This window comes from Pteropus alecto, unplaced genomic scaffold, assembly GCF_000325575.1.
Source record: "Pteropus alecto unplaced genomic scaffold, ASM32557v1 scaffold8, whole genome shotgun sequence".
NCBI lineage: Eukaryota > Metazoa > Chordata > Mammalia > Chiroptera > Pteropodidae > Pteropus > Pteropus alecto.
Window position 1 is genome coordinate 3,500,191 of NW_006494609.1, and position 20,437 is coordinate 3,520,627.

The 20,437-nt window shown below is 41.2% G+C and overlaps 1 protein-coding gene and 1 pseudogene across 1 annotated transcript in view; one reads left to right on the forward strand and one right to left on the reverse strand.

Annotated features, from left to right (window-relative positions):
• The window catches only part of BATF (basic leucine zipper ATF-like transcription factor), a 20,541-nt gene extending 287 nt beyond the window's left edge, over positions 1–20,254 (forward strand). The window contains exons 2-3 of the mRNA XM_006925461.1: positions 2,266–2,370; positions 19,723–20,254. Coding sequence (XP_006925523.1) covers positions 2,266–2,370; positions 19,723–19,932 — 315 coding nt within the window. The 3' untranslated portion in view covers positions 19,933–20,254. The remainder of the gene's footprint in view (positions 1–2,265; positions 2,371–19,722) is intronic.
• On the reverse strand, positions 15,969–16,087 carry LOC112473750 (annotated as a pseudogene).
• Positions 20,255–20,437: the final 183 nt, after the last annotated feature.

Here is a 20,437-nt window from a genome sequence, read left to right on the forward strand (position 1 = left end):
CCTACCTCCTCTTCTGATTCTCCTGGGAGGGGGGTTAAGAAGAGAGTCGGGCCTCCTTGTCCTGCCCTGGGAACTGAGGAGCGAGGAAGTGGCTTGTGGCATGAGCACTCAGACGTAAGACATGGTATTTGCAATCGAGCTGAGCATATTGGCAGAGACTGTCATCTTTTAGCTCATTCTGCCAAAGCCTCTTTTCCTCTTTGTTCCTTGATGGTGCCCATTGCCTCCACCTCACCTGGATTCCCACTCCATGAAGCTTTCTAGGAAGCTAAGAGGAGAATGAGCATCAGAGAACGCTGATCTGTCAGAGGAAAGGCTCTACCTTTATCCAAGGCAGTAGAAAAGTGAGAGGAGGAGCATTAAAATGGACTGCTGGCAGGCAGTCCTAAGGGCTAGAGCTGTAGTTTCCCAGGAGACAGCCATCAGGGCAAGCGAGAAAGGGGGGTCTGGGAAAGAAAAGGAGAGGGAGAAAAAGGCAAGTTAGGAGGAAGAACCTGGGCAGCACAGAAGGATCTATCTTACCTACTGGGTCACTGTTTCTGTTGCTAGCACGGCCAGCAGAGAGGGATGCTGAAGCAGTGACCAACACCCTTTCCCCCTGTGGCTTCTGGACAGGAAGGAGGAAACAAATCAGGAGGTGATTTTGGAGACTTGGAAACATTCGTTAGTAGCTCAGCTCAGCTCTGGGGAAACCGGAGAGATTGAGATAGAAATTCTGGGAGCATTTGGAGTCCAGATTGTGACTTCCAAGTTAAAAGTTCAGCTTGAGGGTGGCCAAAAAATCGGGCACCCTGCCAGCCTAACAGCTTCTGGGGCTTTTTCTTCACCACATACCTTGACATCCCTCTCTAGAGAAAGGCTTCTTTCTCATCTGATACATTAAAATTAGGAGTTAAAATTTCGTCTCCAACTTTGAGTTTTAAAAACCTCATTCTTTCCTAAGCACAGATATCCAAGAGGGCTTTCAAAATGCTGCAGCCAAAATAGAATATATAAACATGTATAATAGAGCATGGGTCATAAATAGCTGACATAAGAGCAGCCAGTTGGAGGAAGTCCTAGCGGGAACCTCTAGAGGGCAAGCCATCCAGTCCTCTGCTCAAGATGGTATCAGAAGGGCTCTGACTACCTGGAAGTCTGTATTCTTCTTAGGAAGGAAATTACTCATGGCTTCCATGGTAATCTGGTTCCCATCCCCCTTAGAGGAAGGGCATTTCCTTCCTATCTAACCCAATGCCTTCCCACTGCAATGCCTGGAAGTGCTGGGCACATTAGTGAGACGTGTGCTTGGTGTGCACAGAATCTTGCCCCAGGGACTGTGCACCTCTAGCCTGTGGGGATGTGAGAGGGAAGAGAGCAGGAAATGCAGAAGGGTTTCATTCAGACTCCGGCACTTATCCTGCAGCATCTGGGGGAAAGCTAGTGCTAACCTTTCTGCTCAATTAGAGTTCATGCCCACCTGTGGGCTATACTTAGAGAACACCAGAGGTCCCCTTGTCCTCCTAAGCATCCATCCGTTACCTGCCATGGCCAGGTAACCATCACCATTAAAACTTTTCTTGGCCTCTAGTTTGTATTAGGCATTGTGCTCAGGGCCATGAGGGAATGTCAAGGTCACTGAGAAGAATGAAGGGAACATGGGAAAGAAGAGACAGATCTGGGGTAGGGACCTCTGCCCAGGAATGCAGCAGAAAGCTTATGGGGTACAAGCCAGTGAGGTTAGGGGAGCGGGTGCTTGGAAAGACACCAGTCTTAGTTTGTGGGTAAGTTCTTTGGTAAGCCACATATAAAATTGAAATAATAACATCAACTTTACAGAATTTGGGAAATAAACAAGAGCAACTCTGAAAAAGCACTGTATAGAAACTGGCACATAGTAGGTGCTCAACAAAGTTTTGAAAAAAATAGCAAGAAGGTTCTAGGACAAAAAGTGAGAGAATAAGGGTGGAGTGGCCCTGAAGAGGAGGAGAGGTGATAAAACATGCTTCATCGCCTTAACCATTTTTTCCAAATACAGCTCTGCTGAGGCCTCAAGGTCTTTGCCCTCTTCCTGTAACTTTTGGTCAAAAAGTTATAGAGACCTAAGGGAGTGTAACAGACTGTGGGTTCAGCCTTTTGGTAAGTAGGGGGTGGATGGGCAAATGAAAAGATGAGGAAATGGAAGGATGGACGGATGGATGGATGGACACCAAACACCGTGAGAGCCCGCTTTAGCTCAGAAGAGAGGAGCAGCTGACCCTAATTCTCATCACCTCTGCCTCCCAGGACTCATCCGATGATGTGAGGAAGGTTCAGAGAAGGGAGAAAAATCGCATTGCTGCCCAGAAGAGCCGACAGAGGCAGACACAGAAAGCTGACACCCTGCACTTGGTGAGTGTTCAGACATTTCTTCATTCTCTTGAGTTTTAGGCTTTGCCCCTACCATCGATGGGTGCTTGGACCATGGCTTTGAATCTGCCAGTGTGGGGATGTGGATGTGGATGTTGGGGAAGGAAGTGGAGGAGTGAGGGCTGTAGGGTGAGTTGGGGAAGGAGGCTCCCCTATGAGTGAATTGAGAAGATTCTGGCAGAGAATGAGCCAGAGGCTGAAAGAGTCTTCCTGACTCCTGAGAGGGGTGAATGAGTTGAGTATGGGAAACCCAAAGGCTGAATGGAAGGCAGAAGCACCTGCTCAGAGGTGTGATAGCCAGAGAGAACTCCATCCCTCATGAGCCTAGAGAGTAGAAAGCAAGACTGTCTTTGGGAAGAATTTAGAAAGTGTGAAGGACTTTGCGGGGAGCCCAATATGCCGCAGTGCTAGGTCTCATACAGTCCCATCCCTCCAGAAGCCAACCTGGGCCACAGAGTGCTGTACCTTACTCCTCTTTTCTGCACATCGTTAAGGTTTTATTTTGAATTTTTTAAATATTTAATGATATCCTAATGTATCTGTGCAAATGTGGTTTCAAGTGTACTTATCTGGGATGGTCACCACACTGGTTGAGTTATCTCCAATCACAAACTTTCTAGAGAAGCCTTGACCCCTGACTTGAGCAGGGGCCCTGTGCAAAGGCTGAAGTGCACTTCCAACGGCAGCCCAAGGCCCTAATTGGCGTTTCTAAATTCTGGCTGTGCGCTTCATCAGGCGATGCTCTTTGTCTCCCATATCTTACCACCTTACCATCACCTCTCTCATCACTTTGCCTTTTAATTTGGTTCTTGTTCAACCAGCTCTTACTTCACTGGCTCCTTCCCCTTCCATCCCCTCATCTCTTCTTCTAGCAACTGCCTTTCTGTCCTGCTTCCTGAACCATTCTCAAACCTCCAGCATCCTAGCAATTCATTTCAATGGTAAAAAGAGCAATTGGCATCCAAAATGAATATGCTTATGTTTATTTGAAGGATTAGCATGAAAAACAGCCAGTTAAAATAGTTGTTTTAATCTCATCAAGAAAAAGTGAGATGTCTATATGGTATCAGATGGGTACTAGACTCATCGGGGTGATCACTTCATAAGGTATATAAATGTCTAATCACTATACTATACACCTGAAACTAATACAAAGTTGTTTGTCAACTGCAATTTAAAAGTAAATTTACAAAAAATTAAAAGTAGGATGTCATTTTAGAAAAAAGAAGCTTCTTGTTTGTAAGGAAGCAGAGAGCAGGCTACACCAACATCTCTGATTGGATGTTTGTGTTTTATTTGAAAGATATTCAACATATCTTCCATTACATACTAAATAGTTTTAAGTTCATAAGTATTTGTTGAATTGAACAACAGTGAATGACCAGCAAGTCTGTTCTTCTCTTTGATAACTGTGATCGGCAGTCTAAATGTTAAGCTGTTGGTGGCTTTGCTACTTACATGTTCTCCATGATTTCATCATGGCTTACTGTCTCATAATACTCTGGTTTACTATTTTAAGCTTGAAAATCTATGATCACTCACTTTGCCTCCATCAGAGTCTTATTCTAATTCAATATTCCTTAGAGCAAGCCAATGGACAAAGAAATACAAATTAGAAAGGATAAAACCTTCCTTTTTTGTGCAAGTAGACAATGTTGTGAGACTGGAAAACCACTATAAGCTTTTAAGTTTGTAATTCTTTTTTTATGTGGAAACTTAGTATAGCTCAGCAGCTCTGCAGTCAGAACAACAGGGTTTGAATCCCAACTCTCCTGCTTGCTGTCTGTGTGACAGACCTTAGGGACATTCTTAACCTCCCGTAGACTTGGTTTCTGTATCTATAAAATGGGAAATTACTGTAATTACATTATAGAATAGTCCATATAAAGATATCAGCACAATGCCTGGCACAAAACAAATATTTTGAAATTTTAAGTATAATAAGAGTACTATTAATAATAGTTATTATTATAAGAAACAAAATAAATAATCACAAATAAAATTTCATATATATATATTTATATCTCACAGAATCTTGGGGCTGAAAGATTTCTTAAAGGCTGGAATGTTCAGACACACTTTTGATGCTCTAGACTCCTCTCCTACACTCTGCCACCATGAAAATTGTCCCCGACTTACTCCTGGTCACTTCCAGTGACAGAGAGCTTTCTCCCTCCTAACATGAACAAATGAGTTGTCCCTATCTTGAGCTGCACTCCTGTCTCTCTGCACATTTAGCCCACTGGTCTTTATTCAACCCCTTGGGTACATGTCAGTGACAGGGATATGTATGTTTCTTTGCTGTGGCAGGTTTTCAACTCTGACTCAGTTGTATCCCTCTATAAGACAAGAGTTAGAACCAAAAGATTTAGTCCATCTGGTTATACTAGTCATGACTAGAGTGGGATAATCTCTGGGGCTTGGAGTCCATGAAGCCCCCAGTCCTGTAGTCACCGCCTCCACACCTACACCCCCAGCCTCAGTCTCTGGAATGTTCCCATCTTCCTCACTCCTGGACACAAACTCTTCCCTACTCCTTTCTTTTCAGCACCACATGGTTCATCTTCACTTTTTGCCCAGTGACGAGATCACATCAGAGTTTACACAGCAAGCCTGGGGATTGCAGCCAATGCAACTTGTGTTTCCCGACTTTAGGGAGAAGCTTCTGGCAGCAACATATCAATCTGCCGCCATCAAACAGAGGGTTTGGCTGTGGTCTGAAATGTTCATTTCCTCTCAGACAGTAATCACCTATCTTCTCTATCCATTAGCCCCTCAATTATGTTTGTGATTCAGGTAGAAAATCTTCTGGTTTACCACCAACATTCTTAGGGTTGAGTGCTTGCTTTGTTCTTGACTCCTTTTCATGCTCAGCTCCACATGCTGAGGTTCTGGAACCATTCCCCAGTCCTCAGACATAGCTCTAGGACTCATCTACCAAATACGCTAACGACCAGGGTTTAGAAGCTACTGAGAGTGCAATATGAAAGCAGGACCACATTTGTATTAGTGTGCTAGCCTCATACAAGCTGCCATAATGTTGTTTTCTCAATTTCAACTTTATCACTATTATCTCTCTTAAAATACCAAAAGAATTATCGTGTTTCTCCAGTGAGATTGTGGATACTTACTATTTCACATTTTTCATATCTATCCTATAAGCAATTTGCACCAAACACCGTATACTGATTGCTTTTAAAATAGCAGAGTGGGGAAAGACCCTTTTTCAATGATTGTGTTTAATCTCATGCCAGTGTTACAACATCCCGGCATTGACTATCCCTCACATAAGCTAATTCAAGTGCTTCTTTTCATAATATCAACAGAGTCCACATTCTGTTTTACTTCTCTTTTTTTGGGGTGTCTCACACAGCACACATCACACTTAGTTCTTTTCCCACAGACAACTGTAGAGCCTGTTAGGCATAGTAAAAGCATTACTTAAAAAGGAGAAAGGAGTATCTTGACTAGTTCATCTTCAAACAAATCAGTAAGTAATAGATGGATCCAAGACAATCATCTGAAAAAGTACTAAAAATAATAAGAGAATCCAGTAGGCTTTCAGAGTTAACACAAAAAGTAATAACTTTCCTATATGTAAACCATAACCAAGGAGAAAATTTATGAACCTCGAGATAATCGTGCTAAGCAAAATGAGCCAGACAGAAAAAGTTGAAAATCACATGATATCACTTATATGTAAGATATAAACCTAAAAGCAACAAATGAACAGGACAAACAGAGACTCACAGACATGGACAATAGACTAGTGATTACTAGAGGGCGTGGGGAGGGGGGAGGTAGGTGGAGGGAAAGGGGTCAAATATGTGGTGACATTAAAGGATTAAAAATAAATTAATTAATTAAAAAAAGAATATTTAATAGAAGGGAAGATTTAAATCTTTTATTCTAAGTGACTTAAAAAACATTCAACTAAATAGAAAGGTATACCTAATATAAAGACAGCAATTTTATTAAATTAATCTAGAATTTAATTTAATGTGATCCCAATAAAAACCCAATAGAACTTTCTGGGATTTGGGGGAGAACTAGATTAGCTATTCTAAGTTCCCAGTGAAAAAGAACCATGTGAGAGTTTCCAGAAAAATTCTAAAGAAGGAGAGTAACGAGAGAAAATTAGTTGAACAAGATATTAAAGTAAATTACAAATATATAAATAAAAACAATATGGAGAAGACAAAACATTGGATAGAATAGAATACAGAAAGAGACCCAAAAGCAAAATCAAATTTAAGTACCAAATACATGTCAATATGTCAATCCCTAAGACACAAGTTCAAATGCAAAATGACTAGGATGGCATTTCAGTGAGTGAAAGCTGAATTATTCAATAAACAGAGTTGGGACAACTGGCTAGCCATTTGGGGGGGAAAGAAAGCTAGCTTCTTTATTTCTTATATAACACACACAGATTAAATGTAAAAAAAGAAAAAGAAAACTAAAGAAATTTGGGGGGGAAATGAACATTAAAAAATTTATCTTGGAATGGAGTCTTTTCCAGATAAAATAAGAAACCTTGAAACTATAAAAAGTTTATACATTACCTTTATACATAAAAAGTGAAGTTTTCTATGCAGCTCAAAATACTATATGCAAGATCAAAGACAAATGACAGATTGGGGAAAAATATCTGCAACACATATGACCAAAAAAGGGCATATTTTTTTAACATATGAGAGCTCTTATTAGTAAGAAAATAATTATAAAAACCCAAAGAAAAATGAATGGTGATTTGGAATAGGGTTTTTTATTTATTTATTTTTTTACAAAAAGAGAGAAGAAATAAATAGCAAATAAACGTGGAAAAGATGAAATGAGGATTAAGGCAACATGAGAGTCCCCAGCCAGATTGGCAAAGACGAAAATATTGCTAACACACGACGTTGCTAAGGCAGTGGAGAAGCACACCACACAGTACCATTAGGGGTATATGTCAGTACAGCTCCAGGAGAGGGCAATTTGACCATGTCCATCCAATTTATAAGTATACATACTCTGTAACTTGACAATTTTACATCCAGGAATCTATTTACAAACATATCCACAGATTACGCAATTGTGTAGATGTAAAGATAATCATTGACATATTGCTTGTCACAGCAAAGACTGAAAACAAGCTAAATATCCATCACTAAGAGACTAATTAAACTATAGTTTGCTCCTTCAGTGAAATATTGTGGAGTTGTTAAAATAATGGGTTATATCTGAATGTGTTAATCTGAAAAGATTCTCAAACTTCTATACTCTTAAGTGAAAAAGGTGTGACTATAGTGCATAGTTTCCTCTCATAGTTGTTTTTAATAAAAACAAAAAATATATATGTGCATGTGTGTATAAACTTAAAATTTTTCAAATGGGTTTCCCACAAAACTGTTAATGGTATTTATTTCCGAAAAGTAAAATGGAAGGTCTAAAGCGAGAGAGAGATACTTTGCATTTTTAACCCTTTTTATATAGTTTGGCTGTTTTTATCACCTGTTTTCATTTTTATAATATAGATATTTAAATTGTCAACATCAATCATTACTACATATGCGTTAGAATGATTTCCTTTCTAATTTCGATTTTAAACATTGAATAGTCTTCCGCTGTGACATTTTATCTTTTGAACATCCTATACAAATATCACAGTCCTTTGGGAGAACCAGCTGTCAGTTGGGATTTGTAACGAGGAATTCTAGGTGCTACTAGACTAGAATTCCTCAGCACTAGACAAGCCATATAAGGATGGCAAATCGGTTTCATTTGTGTGGCCATTCTGGTTGATCGTAGTGGCTCTCTGGCACCTTGTAGTAGAAAGGATTCTGAGTCAATGTCCCAATCCCAGGTCAATGGGAAAGAGAGTTGAAATTAATTGAGAAACTTTGTTCAGATAAAGGTAAAAGTAGAGGAGATGGTAGGCCTACAGTAATATGAGCCAGAGCTATGCTTTTGGCAAGTCAAATCTGGCCTCCGGGATGAAACTGCAATTAAGGTAGAGTAACAGGGCCAAATCTGAAAGCTAGCACTTTAGGCCCTCACTTAGGTGGGGGTGGGACAGGTGCTTGCCTGGGGCTGGCTCCTGAAGGAGTCTCATGCTAATTTAATAGAAGAGAAGAGCTTACAGGTTCCAGAGCTTATCTCTAATGCCATATATAGCAAGCATCAGGAGTGCAGATTATGCATGAAATGAAGTTTTAAGCTGATGCTGTAAGAAATAGATATTTAGAATTGGAGGAAAATTGAGTTAATGAAGGAAAAGAAGCTCAGCCAAGATATCAACTTCTGGGGCCTCCTTGAAGAGACACTATTGTTATTGGTCTTCTGGGGAAGCCTGAAAGAGAATTCTGCTGATGATCCTTTTTCATTCATAGAGCTCTTTTTTCTCCCTGTGCCGTAAAGTTTATTGGCATAGAGAAGTTATAGGTAAAAACGACAACAACAATAAAAACGACACAGAAGAATGTTCTGGCTAGTTCTACCCTTAAAAAGTTCAGTGTAAAATCAGTGACCCACCTGTGGAAAAGAGACATTTCTCTTGGCCTCTGTTGCTATGAACTTTTTATTAAAAACATATTAATTAAACAAATGACTGTGTACCAGGCACTGTGTGCTAAGTGCTCTACCTGCTGTGTCTCATTTAATCTGCACGAAAACCTTATTTTATAAGTCCTGTATTAGGTTAAGCAACTTGTCCAAGGTCACACAGCTTTTAAGTCGGTCTGTAAGTAAGAACCCATCTTCTTAACCACTAGACTACACTACCTCTTTCCTCAGACCCTCATGAAGAGAATATATTTATTTTCCATAACCTATATCCTTCTTGAATCTCATCACGAATTTATTTTTTGTTCTTTAAGTAACATCCTCCCAAATCCAAACTTTCCTCCTCCATCATTAGGCCTGGTGAAGAAAGTAAAGATGTCTCTAATGCAATATACCAATATATCAATTGAAATATTTTTTAGAGAAAGCTGTGTAGCAATAAATATTAACATCTTACGTATGAATACCCTTTGGCACAACAATTACACTGACAAGAGTTTTAAGAAAAAATAATGCACCAAGAAGCTCAAATCATTATTATTTGTGAATAGTAAACATTTTGTCAATAATAAAATTGGGCAGATGCCCAACGACAGGTGATTAACCATATTATGAGACATTATACACTAGAATTTTATGCTGGCACTAAAAATGACAATAGGATCTGTATTTATCAACACAGAAAGATGTCAATGACATAGTGTTGAGTGAAAAAAAACCAGCTACAAAAAGAATACGTAGAACGTAATCCCGTTAGTGTAAAATTCCTAGGTTTGTGGCATATTTGCATGCACAAAGGGATATCTGGGAGGATAGTCTACAAAATGCTAACAGTAGTTATTTCTGAGTGGTTGAATTTTGAGTAGCTTACTTTACTGCTAGTACTTTTCTATAATTTTTTTATTATGATGAATGTATACCATTTTTTAAATCAGAATAAAAAAATAAACTATTTTAATTAGGGAAGGAAAGCCATGTCAAGGCAATCTACCACCTCTAACTGCTTGTCCCACTTACAACAGGTCAGTGTGGTTAAGTTTGAGAGGCGTTTTTGAAGGGAGGCCAGCTCCACACTGTTCTTGACGTCATAAAGAACTTCTGTCTTGAGGAGGGAGTAACAACAATTATGGTCATAGCACCTTGGGTATAGAACCACAGAATTAAAAGGAAACTCAGAAATACTTTTGGCCAACCTGCCATGTTACCGATGAGGAGGACACTGATGTCTTTCTCAAGGACACCCAAAAGCCTAAACCTCTTGCTTTGTCACCATTTGCTTTTATTTTGTGCCACATTGCTGAACAGGACTTCGCTGTGCAGATTGTTGCTCTCTCATGTCGTTTTGCAAAGAGTAAACCAAGAAGTAGGCCACTGACCAGGACGCCCGAACGATATACATACTTTTTCGCAACAGAACCTAAGCATACAGCAAGAGACCAGAAAGAGAGTCCAAGGTTGAGAGAAGCCAAAGTTTAAATGTTCCTTTATTTTAAAAGGTCTTAAAGTTATAATCCAAAATTAAAAGGACAATGACATATTGGGGAAAATATTTGCATCAAATTAAAGAAATGCAGATTTATACTGTAGAAAGAACATCCTTTTTAAGAAAAACATCAAGACTGTTTTAGATAAGTGGGCAGAAGCTATGAACATAAAGCTTATTAACATTCTTCCTACTAAAATGAAAATAACCACATTTTCTATTCTGATTGTGAAACGATACACACTAAGGGTTTCTCAACCTTGGCACTATTGACGTTTTGAGTCAGATAATCTTTGTTGTGTGTGTGGGAGGGGAGGATTTGTCCTGTATATTGTTAATTGTAAAATCTACCCACTGGATGCCAATCGCACCTCCTTACCTCCCAGTTGTTACAATCAAAAATATTTCCAAATATTGCCAAATAACCCCTGGAGGGCAAAATTGTCTCTGGTTGAGAATGCTGAACTAGGGAACAGACACATAGAAATTTTTTCCTCCTTAGTAATCGATAACTTGTAACATTAAAATGAAACTATGAAACCCTTAAAAATCTAATTGGCAAAATAAATTATTGAAAATTATAACACCTAAATACTGATGAGGTTATAGTGAAATTGATATATGCATTCACTGCTGGTGATGTTATACATCTTACATTACCTTTTTACAGTAATACTTGCCATGAACTGGAAGACTGATTGTGACCTGTGCCCAGTAATCTCACTCCTAAGAATTTATCCTAGCAAATAATTGAATGAAACCCCAAAACTAGTATGGATCAAGATGTTCACTGCAGCATTATTTATAATAGAAACATTTTGACAGCAACCAAAATCTAACATTAGGAAATCATTTTAAAGTTAATTGTGGATCACCTATTTGATGATGTAGCCATTAAAAATAATAATTATGGTGATATGACAAAATTATGACAGAAAGGAAAATACAAAAATGCATAGTAGATGTACTATGATTGAGATTTTATAAAAACAGGTATTTTTATATTTGTTGAAAAGGACAAGATGGCAACATATACAAATGAAAACAGTGTTAGAAGACTAAGATCATGGCTGTGTATAACTTTTTAAAGATATCTTTAACATAGTTATACTGTATATTTTTTATTAAAACACATGAAAATGGTCAAATAGAGAGCCTAGTGAACTCTGGAGGGAATCAAAGATGAGAATAGAGAGATGTCACTGAGCTAGAATTTGGGGGTCAGGTTTTGGTAAGGGATCTTACAATTTATTCTCCGAATAGGATCACTTTTGCGAGTGAATAGGGGCACTACTAAAAATAATACCAGGACAATAGGTATGAACTGGGACTATCTCAGTAAACATCTGCTCACCCTAGATTTAGAAGAACCAAGAAGGGTGACCTAGGAAAGAGCCCTTAGGAAAATTCAAGAATAATGATAAAGTTCACAGCTAAGCAGAGGGGACTAGAGTCCTAGGGCCAAAATACAATTTCATGAACTTGAGGACCCTATAACTAAAATATTTTCTGGACACTCGGCTGGCACAAGAATATGCCATATTGCTAAGGGGGTGGGTGGTCCAGAAAATTATAAAAGCAAAGGCCATATTCCCAGTATTAGAATTAATGTCAACATAAATTATTCATTCTACTGTACAAGTATATAATAGCCTCCTATGAGCCAAGTACGGTTCGTTCTAGGCATTGAGAACACATCAGGGACACGACAGAGTCCCTGATTTCATGGACTTTACATTCAATTGGAAGTCAGACTGGAAAATAAACAATAAATGAACATGTTAACCACACAAAGTGAAGAGTGCTTTGAAGAAAACCAAAGAGTGCAACTTTGAAAGTGACTAACGGATGGGAATGGGGACAATGATCAGGGAAGTCTTTTCTAGGGCCCCCACATTGAGATCAAATGTGAATCAAAGGGAAGGAGACTGGGAAGATCTGAGGAAAGGATGCTCTCAGCAGAGCCTTGAGGCCAAATTGAGAGTAGTCAGTCAAAGGTCAGAAAGATGCTGCGTGGGGCTGGAGACAGTGAGGGAGGGAGGAGTTGCTCAGGAATAAAGGCAATCATGCTTTTGTAGGAAACAGAAACTAGATTGGGGTCAACAAAGCTAATTCAAATCCTGGCTGGGGGATATATCAGAACCTAAATTCTGATGTACAAAATGAGAAGTAATAGCACTTCCCTGGGCCGTTTGAGAGTTAAATGAGAGCAAATACAAAAACAAAGTGATACTGTTACATTTTGTTCGTTTTCTGTTTAACTAAGAAGGTTGTATTTATTCATTTTTTAATGCAGAGTCTGGCATTTTCCTATCTATCCATCAAATGAAGATATCAGATGTATCTTTGTGTATAAAAACGTATAGCCTCCTTTCCAGTTGTTTATAAAACTTTAAGAACACTAACTGTTTCACTTGTTTTTTTCGCTGCAGCTGGTCAAGTCTCCTTCATTTGGTATGGCTGGGGAAAGTCAAGTCCAACCTAGGGCAGTTGCATGTAGAGTTCTTAAGGTGGTATGATTCTGTTACCCCAACTCCATGGCTTCAGTTTGGGAAACAAAAGTGTTACTACACAAGGGTTTGACTGGGACTTTAAAAAAATAAATAAATTTCTTATACTTATTCGTAACTATCCTAGAGTTACAAAGCAGAAGCTATTAAAGTACTTAAAAGATTGATTAAATGCTCCTGGGAAGTTTCATGGACATCACAAATTTACTTAGACTCTTCATGTGCAGGTTTCAGATTCTGGTAAGTGATTAGAGATTCCAAGTTGGCAGTCAAGCAACAGAATTTTATTCAACACTTACTGTGTGCCAGGTACAGTTATGGTCACTGAGGACAAGACAGTGAAGACAATGATAGTCCCTGCCGTCATAGAGCCCAACAATCCATAACTAGTTTTATAAAGTTATAATTAATGAGATTCGAATAGATGCCCTACCTCTTGTGTTTTCATCTTAAAAATTAACTGTTCTGGGCTACTTGAAATTGTTTTCACCAAATGTAAGGTAATAGTAAAGCACTTTGTCTTAAATAGGCATTAACTTTTAGAAAATATTTTTAACTTAGAAATGTTCTCCCACCTCTTTATTTGTGTTATATTTATATTATTTATACTATATATTATAAAATAAAATACATTAATAAAACCAAAAAATTAAATATATACATATAATAAAAATGTAATAAAATTATACCTTGTACATATTTATATTTTTATATTACTTTTAAGAGGAATCAGCTATGGACATGATTCCCAAGTTAGTTGCTCATTTAGCTCACCTAGGAAGTATTTTTTAAAGTCTTAATGCCTGAGAGCCACTCCAAAAGCTAATTAGCTTAAAATCTTTCAGGGGTGAAGTCTATGAACTTTTTTTTTAAAGTTCCTCAGGTAATTGCAGTGGGCAGCCAAGGTTGAGAATCGGGTAGTAGTGACATTTGAAGCTTGTTAGGAGCATGTGGAAAATGTGTGGAGTGAGTGTGGGGTGATTATATAGCTATATACCCACTCTGTCCCAGAGGCTCAGCAGCATAAAATAAACAAACAAATAAAAACCAAAATAAACGTTTCAAACCTTTGCGTTGATGGCTATTATTAGTTGTGTGTTTTTTCAGAACTGGGCTTGCAGTGATAACCTTTCTAACTTCAGATATCAGTCAGGATTGCATTTAGCTACAATAGAAAGCCATCAAACAGTAGTATTGATAAGTCACGGTTTCTTCTTCTCACAGAACAAGAAATTCAGAAGTGGACAGATCAGGGCTAGTGTGAAGATATCAAGGAACCAACCTCCTTCTCTCTCTCTCTGTGCAGCCATCCTCACTATGACTTTCATCCTCAAGACTGAAAGATGGCTATCAATCTGTGCAGAGAAAGGGTGGCCTTTGTCCTGATGAGGCTTTGCCTTTTAGCTCTCATCCAGGGAAGGGAAGCTCCATCCCTAGGTACTTCTGCTTATATCTCATTGGTCAGAATCCATCACATGATTATCTCTAGCTGAAAGGGTAGCTAGATATTTGAGTAATTCTTTTCCCAGGCTATCTAGAGGAAAGTAAGGGGAAGTTTAGGACAGATGCTGAGTGAGCCAACCTGTACTGTTTCTCACATGTGAGGTCAAGAAACTCAGTCTTGAAAGCCAAGGAATAGGTGACTGGACTCCAGACGGGACCCTGAGGGCATGGCTGATGTGGCCAAGCATCAGCTGATGATGAGAACGTTGAAGGTCCGAGAGCTTCAGCTTTAAGGCATGAAAGTGAAGATTTCTTCAGAATCAGACATGTACATTATTCAGTGCAAAGACCTGTGGTTTAGTGATTCCTCTTCTCTCTTCATGGGATAAGGAACAGGACTTGGGGCTGATTTCCCCAAGATTAGTGGGAGAGGTAGGCGTAGATTCCATTACAGCTTGGACAATGTCCTATCTCTCAGTTTATAGACTTCTCCAGGAATGGCAGGCTCTACTCTATACATGCATTTGGTGGATGGGGATTGATAACTGCTAGAGACTGAACATATAACTGGGTGTGAGGGATATAAGCTTCTTACACTATTCTCATATTTAAGTGTGGGTGAGAGTTAAAAGGTCGCTCTACCAGTGAATGACTACATGTTCTGCTGACAAAGAAACACGCAGGGACTATTTTCACCTTTCTGGAAATTGTGATTAGAAAATTCAAGGAGAAGGTCAAGGCACTAAACCAGAGCTGGCAGGAAGGAGGACCAAGTCCTGCTCAGAATGCCTGGAGAGTCCCTGCCAGAGCCTTGGGTGAGAGCCCGTCCTTAGCCTTGGTCCCAGCTGGCTTCCATGTGGTTAAGGGACCTGCCTGGGGATTCCCCATCATTCAAGAGCTCTTTGAGTGACCCCCTCCTTAGCCCCTCCAGTAGGGAATTCCCCAGACTGTTCTCACACCCACATGAAGCCTGCTCCTTAGCCACCCCCAGCTTGCTCGTGCTTTATGATAGGAATGGTACCAAGTAACCCCACAGGTGAGGACGAATTGTGAACATTAGCATCTGGATTTGCATAAGATAGGAAAAGAGGGAAGATGAAATTGGAAAGCCAGCATGGCTGAGGCCTCATGGGAGATAATTATCAGATATCATAAGATTTAAACAGACTTCAAAGGCAAGAGACGATTGTAGGCACAGACTCTGAGGCCAGATTACCTCAATTCAAGTACTGGTGCTGCTACTTGCAAGCTGTGTGACATTAAACAATGTACTTAACTTCTCTGTACCTTCAATTTTCCTCTTCTGCAAAGTTTGCATAATAATATTAAATACCATATAGGGTTTTTTGCAAAGATTAAATATGATAAACTTAAAAGAGTGATTGTCACATGGTAGCATTCACTAAATGTTAGTTAATTTTAAGTCAAGCTATAGTTTTTATTTATTTATTTTTTATTTATTCATTCATTCATTCATTTATAGGCAAGGAAACCCTTGGTTGACCTCACAGATTGCGCACGGAAACCCTTGGTTGACCTCACAGATTGCAAGGACCTTGTCAGTTTATAATCCCTTATTATTTTATTTTATTTTTTTACACCTACAGCATCTTGTCTTCCTATGTGGTCTCCCATCCAAGTACTAACCAGGCCCAACCCTGCTTAGCTTCCAAGATCAGATGGGATTGGGCTTGTTCAGGGTGGCACGGCCATAGACTATATTTTTCTTTTAAAAATTTGGTTTCTACTACTCGTTCTCATAAATTGAGTCTACATCCCTCTTCCCTCAACACACACTCACATACACACACATGCACTCGCACGTATACTCACTTTCCCAACGGGTGGAGGTTAGAGGCTCTAGTTTGCTAATATACTCAGGTAGTCATTTGGAAATCTGAAATATTCGAGAGTTGAAGAGGGCTTAGAGATCTTCTAATTCTGTGGTTTTCAAGATTCAGTGCAGATTAGAAACCCCTGGGGAGCCTCTAACAACCCATGCTGAGGCTGCACCCCAGACTGATTAAGTCAGAATCAACCATCAGTATTGTTAAAACTCCAAGGGTTCCCACTGGTCCCAGTGAGTGGCCAAGGTCGAGAGCCATTGTTTTGATCCAGTCGTCCTGTTTTAAAATGAGGCAACTGGCTCAGAAAGGGTCACCCAGCCAGGACCAGGACCCAGGACACGTGTCCCCAGGTACCACTGATGGAGCCCACCGTTGTCATGTATTTCGGACCTCATTCTGCATCTGGAGTTGGCCCTCTAGCAGAGTAGCTGGACAGGAGATTCTCTCCCAGCTCAGTGTGGGAGGCAAATGACCAGCTCTGATTAGAAGAGTGTGATCAGTACAGGGATCTTGCACTGTGTTGTTTAAAGATCCCCCAAGCTGAGACCCAATTTTCTCTTGGGAGACTATAGGGCAGCGAAGGACTCCTCAGTGATCTCTTTGTGTGGTTATGGGGCTTTGGATCAATCGCTCACTCAAAGTTTCTGGACCTATGAGAAACTAAGAGTCTTGAAGTAAATCCTATAGTCCTTTCTCCTATCAGCTGCTGCCACCAACCTGTAGTTATATTGGCGGGTAGGTGGAGTAGGCTTGTTCCAGAGTCTGTTTTAGCCTTGTCTGTAAAGTGGAGGTAATGATAGCAGCTGGCCTTCCATATCCAACTTGGTTGTCGTAAGGAGCCTGGAGAACCTAAATAAATTCCAAAAAGTAGAAAGCAGGTTACAGGGAAGCACAAATGCAGGCCCACCCTCCCCCACCGTAGTAGAAGACGTGTGTTAGAAGCCAAAATTTACTTCTCAAATTTCCTTTCCTCTTCCCTTTCACTGAGTTCTAGGTTTCCAGCACCCATGGGGAAGCTAGGAGGAAGTTAGGGGATTTGATCATCATATCTCTGGGTAAACAGCTGCTCCCAAGTCAGCCTTTGCCAGATACTCCTGTGTGAGCCCTCTCCAGGGCATGACTGCCCCAGGGAGGGTCAGACTGGACCTAGCGACGAGAGGTGGGTATGTGGAGGAATGAGGCCCCAGATCAGCTGCCTTCCTCCTGAAAAGGAGTCCAATTCTTCCTCCTGTAAATGTCTGGCTGACAGCATGGCCCCTGGGTAGGCAGTGCTGGTTTCTGTGGGGTCCTAGCAAGAAGCAGTCTTGCTCCTCAAGGCAAAGACAAGTTTCTTGTCACAGGTGGTGGTTTTTTGGTTAGAGGCAGCAGCGGTTACGGTTACGAGCTGCCTCCTAGAGCTCTGGGGACTGCAAGCCAGGGGGCAGGGAGAGGGAGATGAAAAAACTAGAGAGAGCTCAGCCAAGCTTGCTTAGGGAGGAAGAATCTGCTGCTACTTCCCCGAAAGCTGGGTCTGCCTCTAGGCAGGGAGAAGGTCAGAGCAGTTGGTCCCTGCGCCGCCTACCCTGCCCCTCCCTTCTGCCTCGGGGTTTGCCCAGGCTCTTCAGAGCACAGAAGTTACAGTAAATGTTGTCACCAGTGGAAACTCTCAGAGGGGGCGAGGAAAAGGCTAGAGGAAGGGGCCAGGACTCCCGGCCCCCAGTTCCCGTCTTAACAACACCCCCCAGTCTCAAGTGTTGCTTTATCTTACCTTTCGGTAAAGAGGGGATGCCCTCTCTCTGGGATGTGCCCGTAAACAACCAAATGGTAAGACGAAGGAGCCAGCCACATCTTGCAGAAGCAGCAGCCAGTGCCTCTGACTCTACCATCATGGCTCTGAGTATCCCACCCAACCCCATCCCATTTTAGAGATGGGGGTTTCCTTTGTACTGACCTAGGTACTATTTTCTAGCTCAGAGCCACATACAGGAAATGCCAGCCTGAGGCTGAGCATGCTCACATCTGTCCTTGATAAACAGATGGAAGCTAGTTTGATGGGTAAGGCCACAGTCATACGCTACTCTACCACTTAACCGGATGCATGGGTTAGGGCAATTGGCAGTATAGCTCTCTCATTACCCTGCAGCTCATGCTCCTAGTGGATTATTTAAGGCAAATTTTAAATGTCAAGTTATCTTACATTTCCTCTCTGCCCATCATAATTTTGAGTCAACTTCTAGTCCAGCAGTTGATATTAATTGCCAATCAATAAACATTTGAGTTTACACGCATTGTGCCAGACATGTAATAAGTGCTTGAATAATTAAAACAAATTTAATAACATATTCAACTAGCATTTTCAAACTTGCTTGATCATTAGAATGACCTACGGTACTTGTTAAAAATTCAAATTCCCAGAATTCATTCCAAATCCCAAATCCACTGGGTTTAAGTTTCTTGAATTAATTCTGATGACGTGGTAAGTTTGGGGAATGCTGGCCTAAATCAAATAAAACTAGAACAATAAGGCCTGGACTCCAAATTTTAGGCTGCTTTTTTGGACTGAAATGTTTATTTGCCATTTCCAGTGCCATTGTCCCTTCCTCTGACGATTAACAGAAAAGGTTTGCTTGACTGAGTCAAGGGATGTGAACCTTAAATGCATATTGGAAATACAAGACCTCTGCGTTTTCTGAAGGTGGGATTGCTTCCAGTAAATGCTAATTCCAGAGTGGAACTGTTGATTTATTAGTGGTACGACTGGTAATCGGTGCTCTTTGCCCTGAGTTTTCCTGATCAGCAAGTATCCTATGGTTCTCTCAAGCCACAGAAGAAAGGTGTTTCTGGAAATGGGGAAGCATGGGTTCCTGGGACACACCCAGAATGCTGTACAAAACAGGGTGGAATCAAACGCTGTAGTGGACATTGATATTTATTAAGATCCTCGGTGTTCTAGAATCTGGGTGACTCAGACAATTAACCATGAATTCCATTCGTAAAACTAACTGCAAACTCTGGGGCTGCTTGGAAAACACGTGGTATAACGGAGTGGAAAAGAGTAAAAACGATATAAGATGTTCTCATAAACTCTTTTCCATTTTTTCGGGCTCTGGCCTGCCAACCTGTTTCCCTTGATATGTACTTGCCTCTCTCAAGCCATGCGCACAGAAAAGCACACTCACACACACACACACACACATTCACACATACACCTCTATTAGTTGGGACCATACGAAACTGTAAAAACAGACCAATATTAGCAATTTCGTATGGTTCGACCTCATATCTATGCATGCACGTGCACACATATATACATACTAATACAGATGCACCCATACACACACACACACACACACACACACAGCGCATACAAACGTATATGCACATGTGCCCACACTCACACGTGCAAATTCACGATGCTCTGCTCCATGGCTATGCTAGTGGCAGTTCTAACCTGGGCTCCTCCTGATACCCCCACCCACAGTCTTGCGGCCTGCCCTGACATTAATGCCGATCGCCCCCCTCACAGGAGAGTGAAGACCTGGAGAAACAGAATGCGGCTCTGCGCAAGGAGATCAAGCAGCTCACAGAGGAGATGAAGTACTTCACGTCGGTGCTCAGCAGCCACGAGCCCCTGTGCTCAGTGATGGCCACCAGCACCCCCTCGCCCCCCGAGGTGGTATACAGCACCCACGCCTTCCACCAACCTCACGTCAGCTCCCCGCGCTTCCAGCCCTGAGCTTTTCCATAGGTGGGGGAGAACAGAGCCGCCCCCTACCCCCGCCCGCCCCTAGCTGCTCCGGCTGCTTGGGAGGGGCACAAAGACTGTGGCCAGACTGCCCTTGTCTCTCAGAGCCCTCTGTCTACCTGGAGATATGAAGACAGAGGCCTGGACCAGGAATGAGCACAGGACGGTAGCAGCTGGAAGTGTGCGAGGCCTCCCAGCGGGGCGGCAGCCCGTCGGAGTGTGCTGGACCCCCACGCTGGTCCGATGCAGAGCTGTATCAAGCAGAACGCCCAAGACCGATGGCACAAAGAGAGAAGGGCAATGGAGGGTTATTTTTCTAAATAAATGTCTTAAAAGAAGCAAATCTGGTAAGGCAGTTTCCCTTTCACACTGTCTCCCGAAGCCTTAAATTCTGTGGGGCTGGGGCCTGCTTTTGCTCTTGGCCTCAAGAGCCCGTAAAACTCTGGAGACTGCTAATCTCAATCAATCTCTCTCTCTCTCTCTCTCTCTCTCTCTC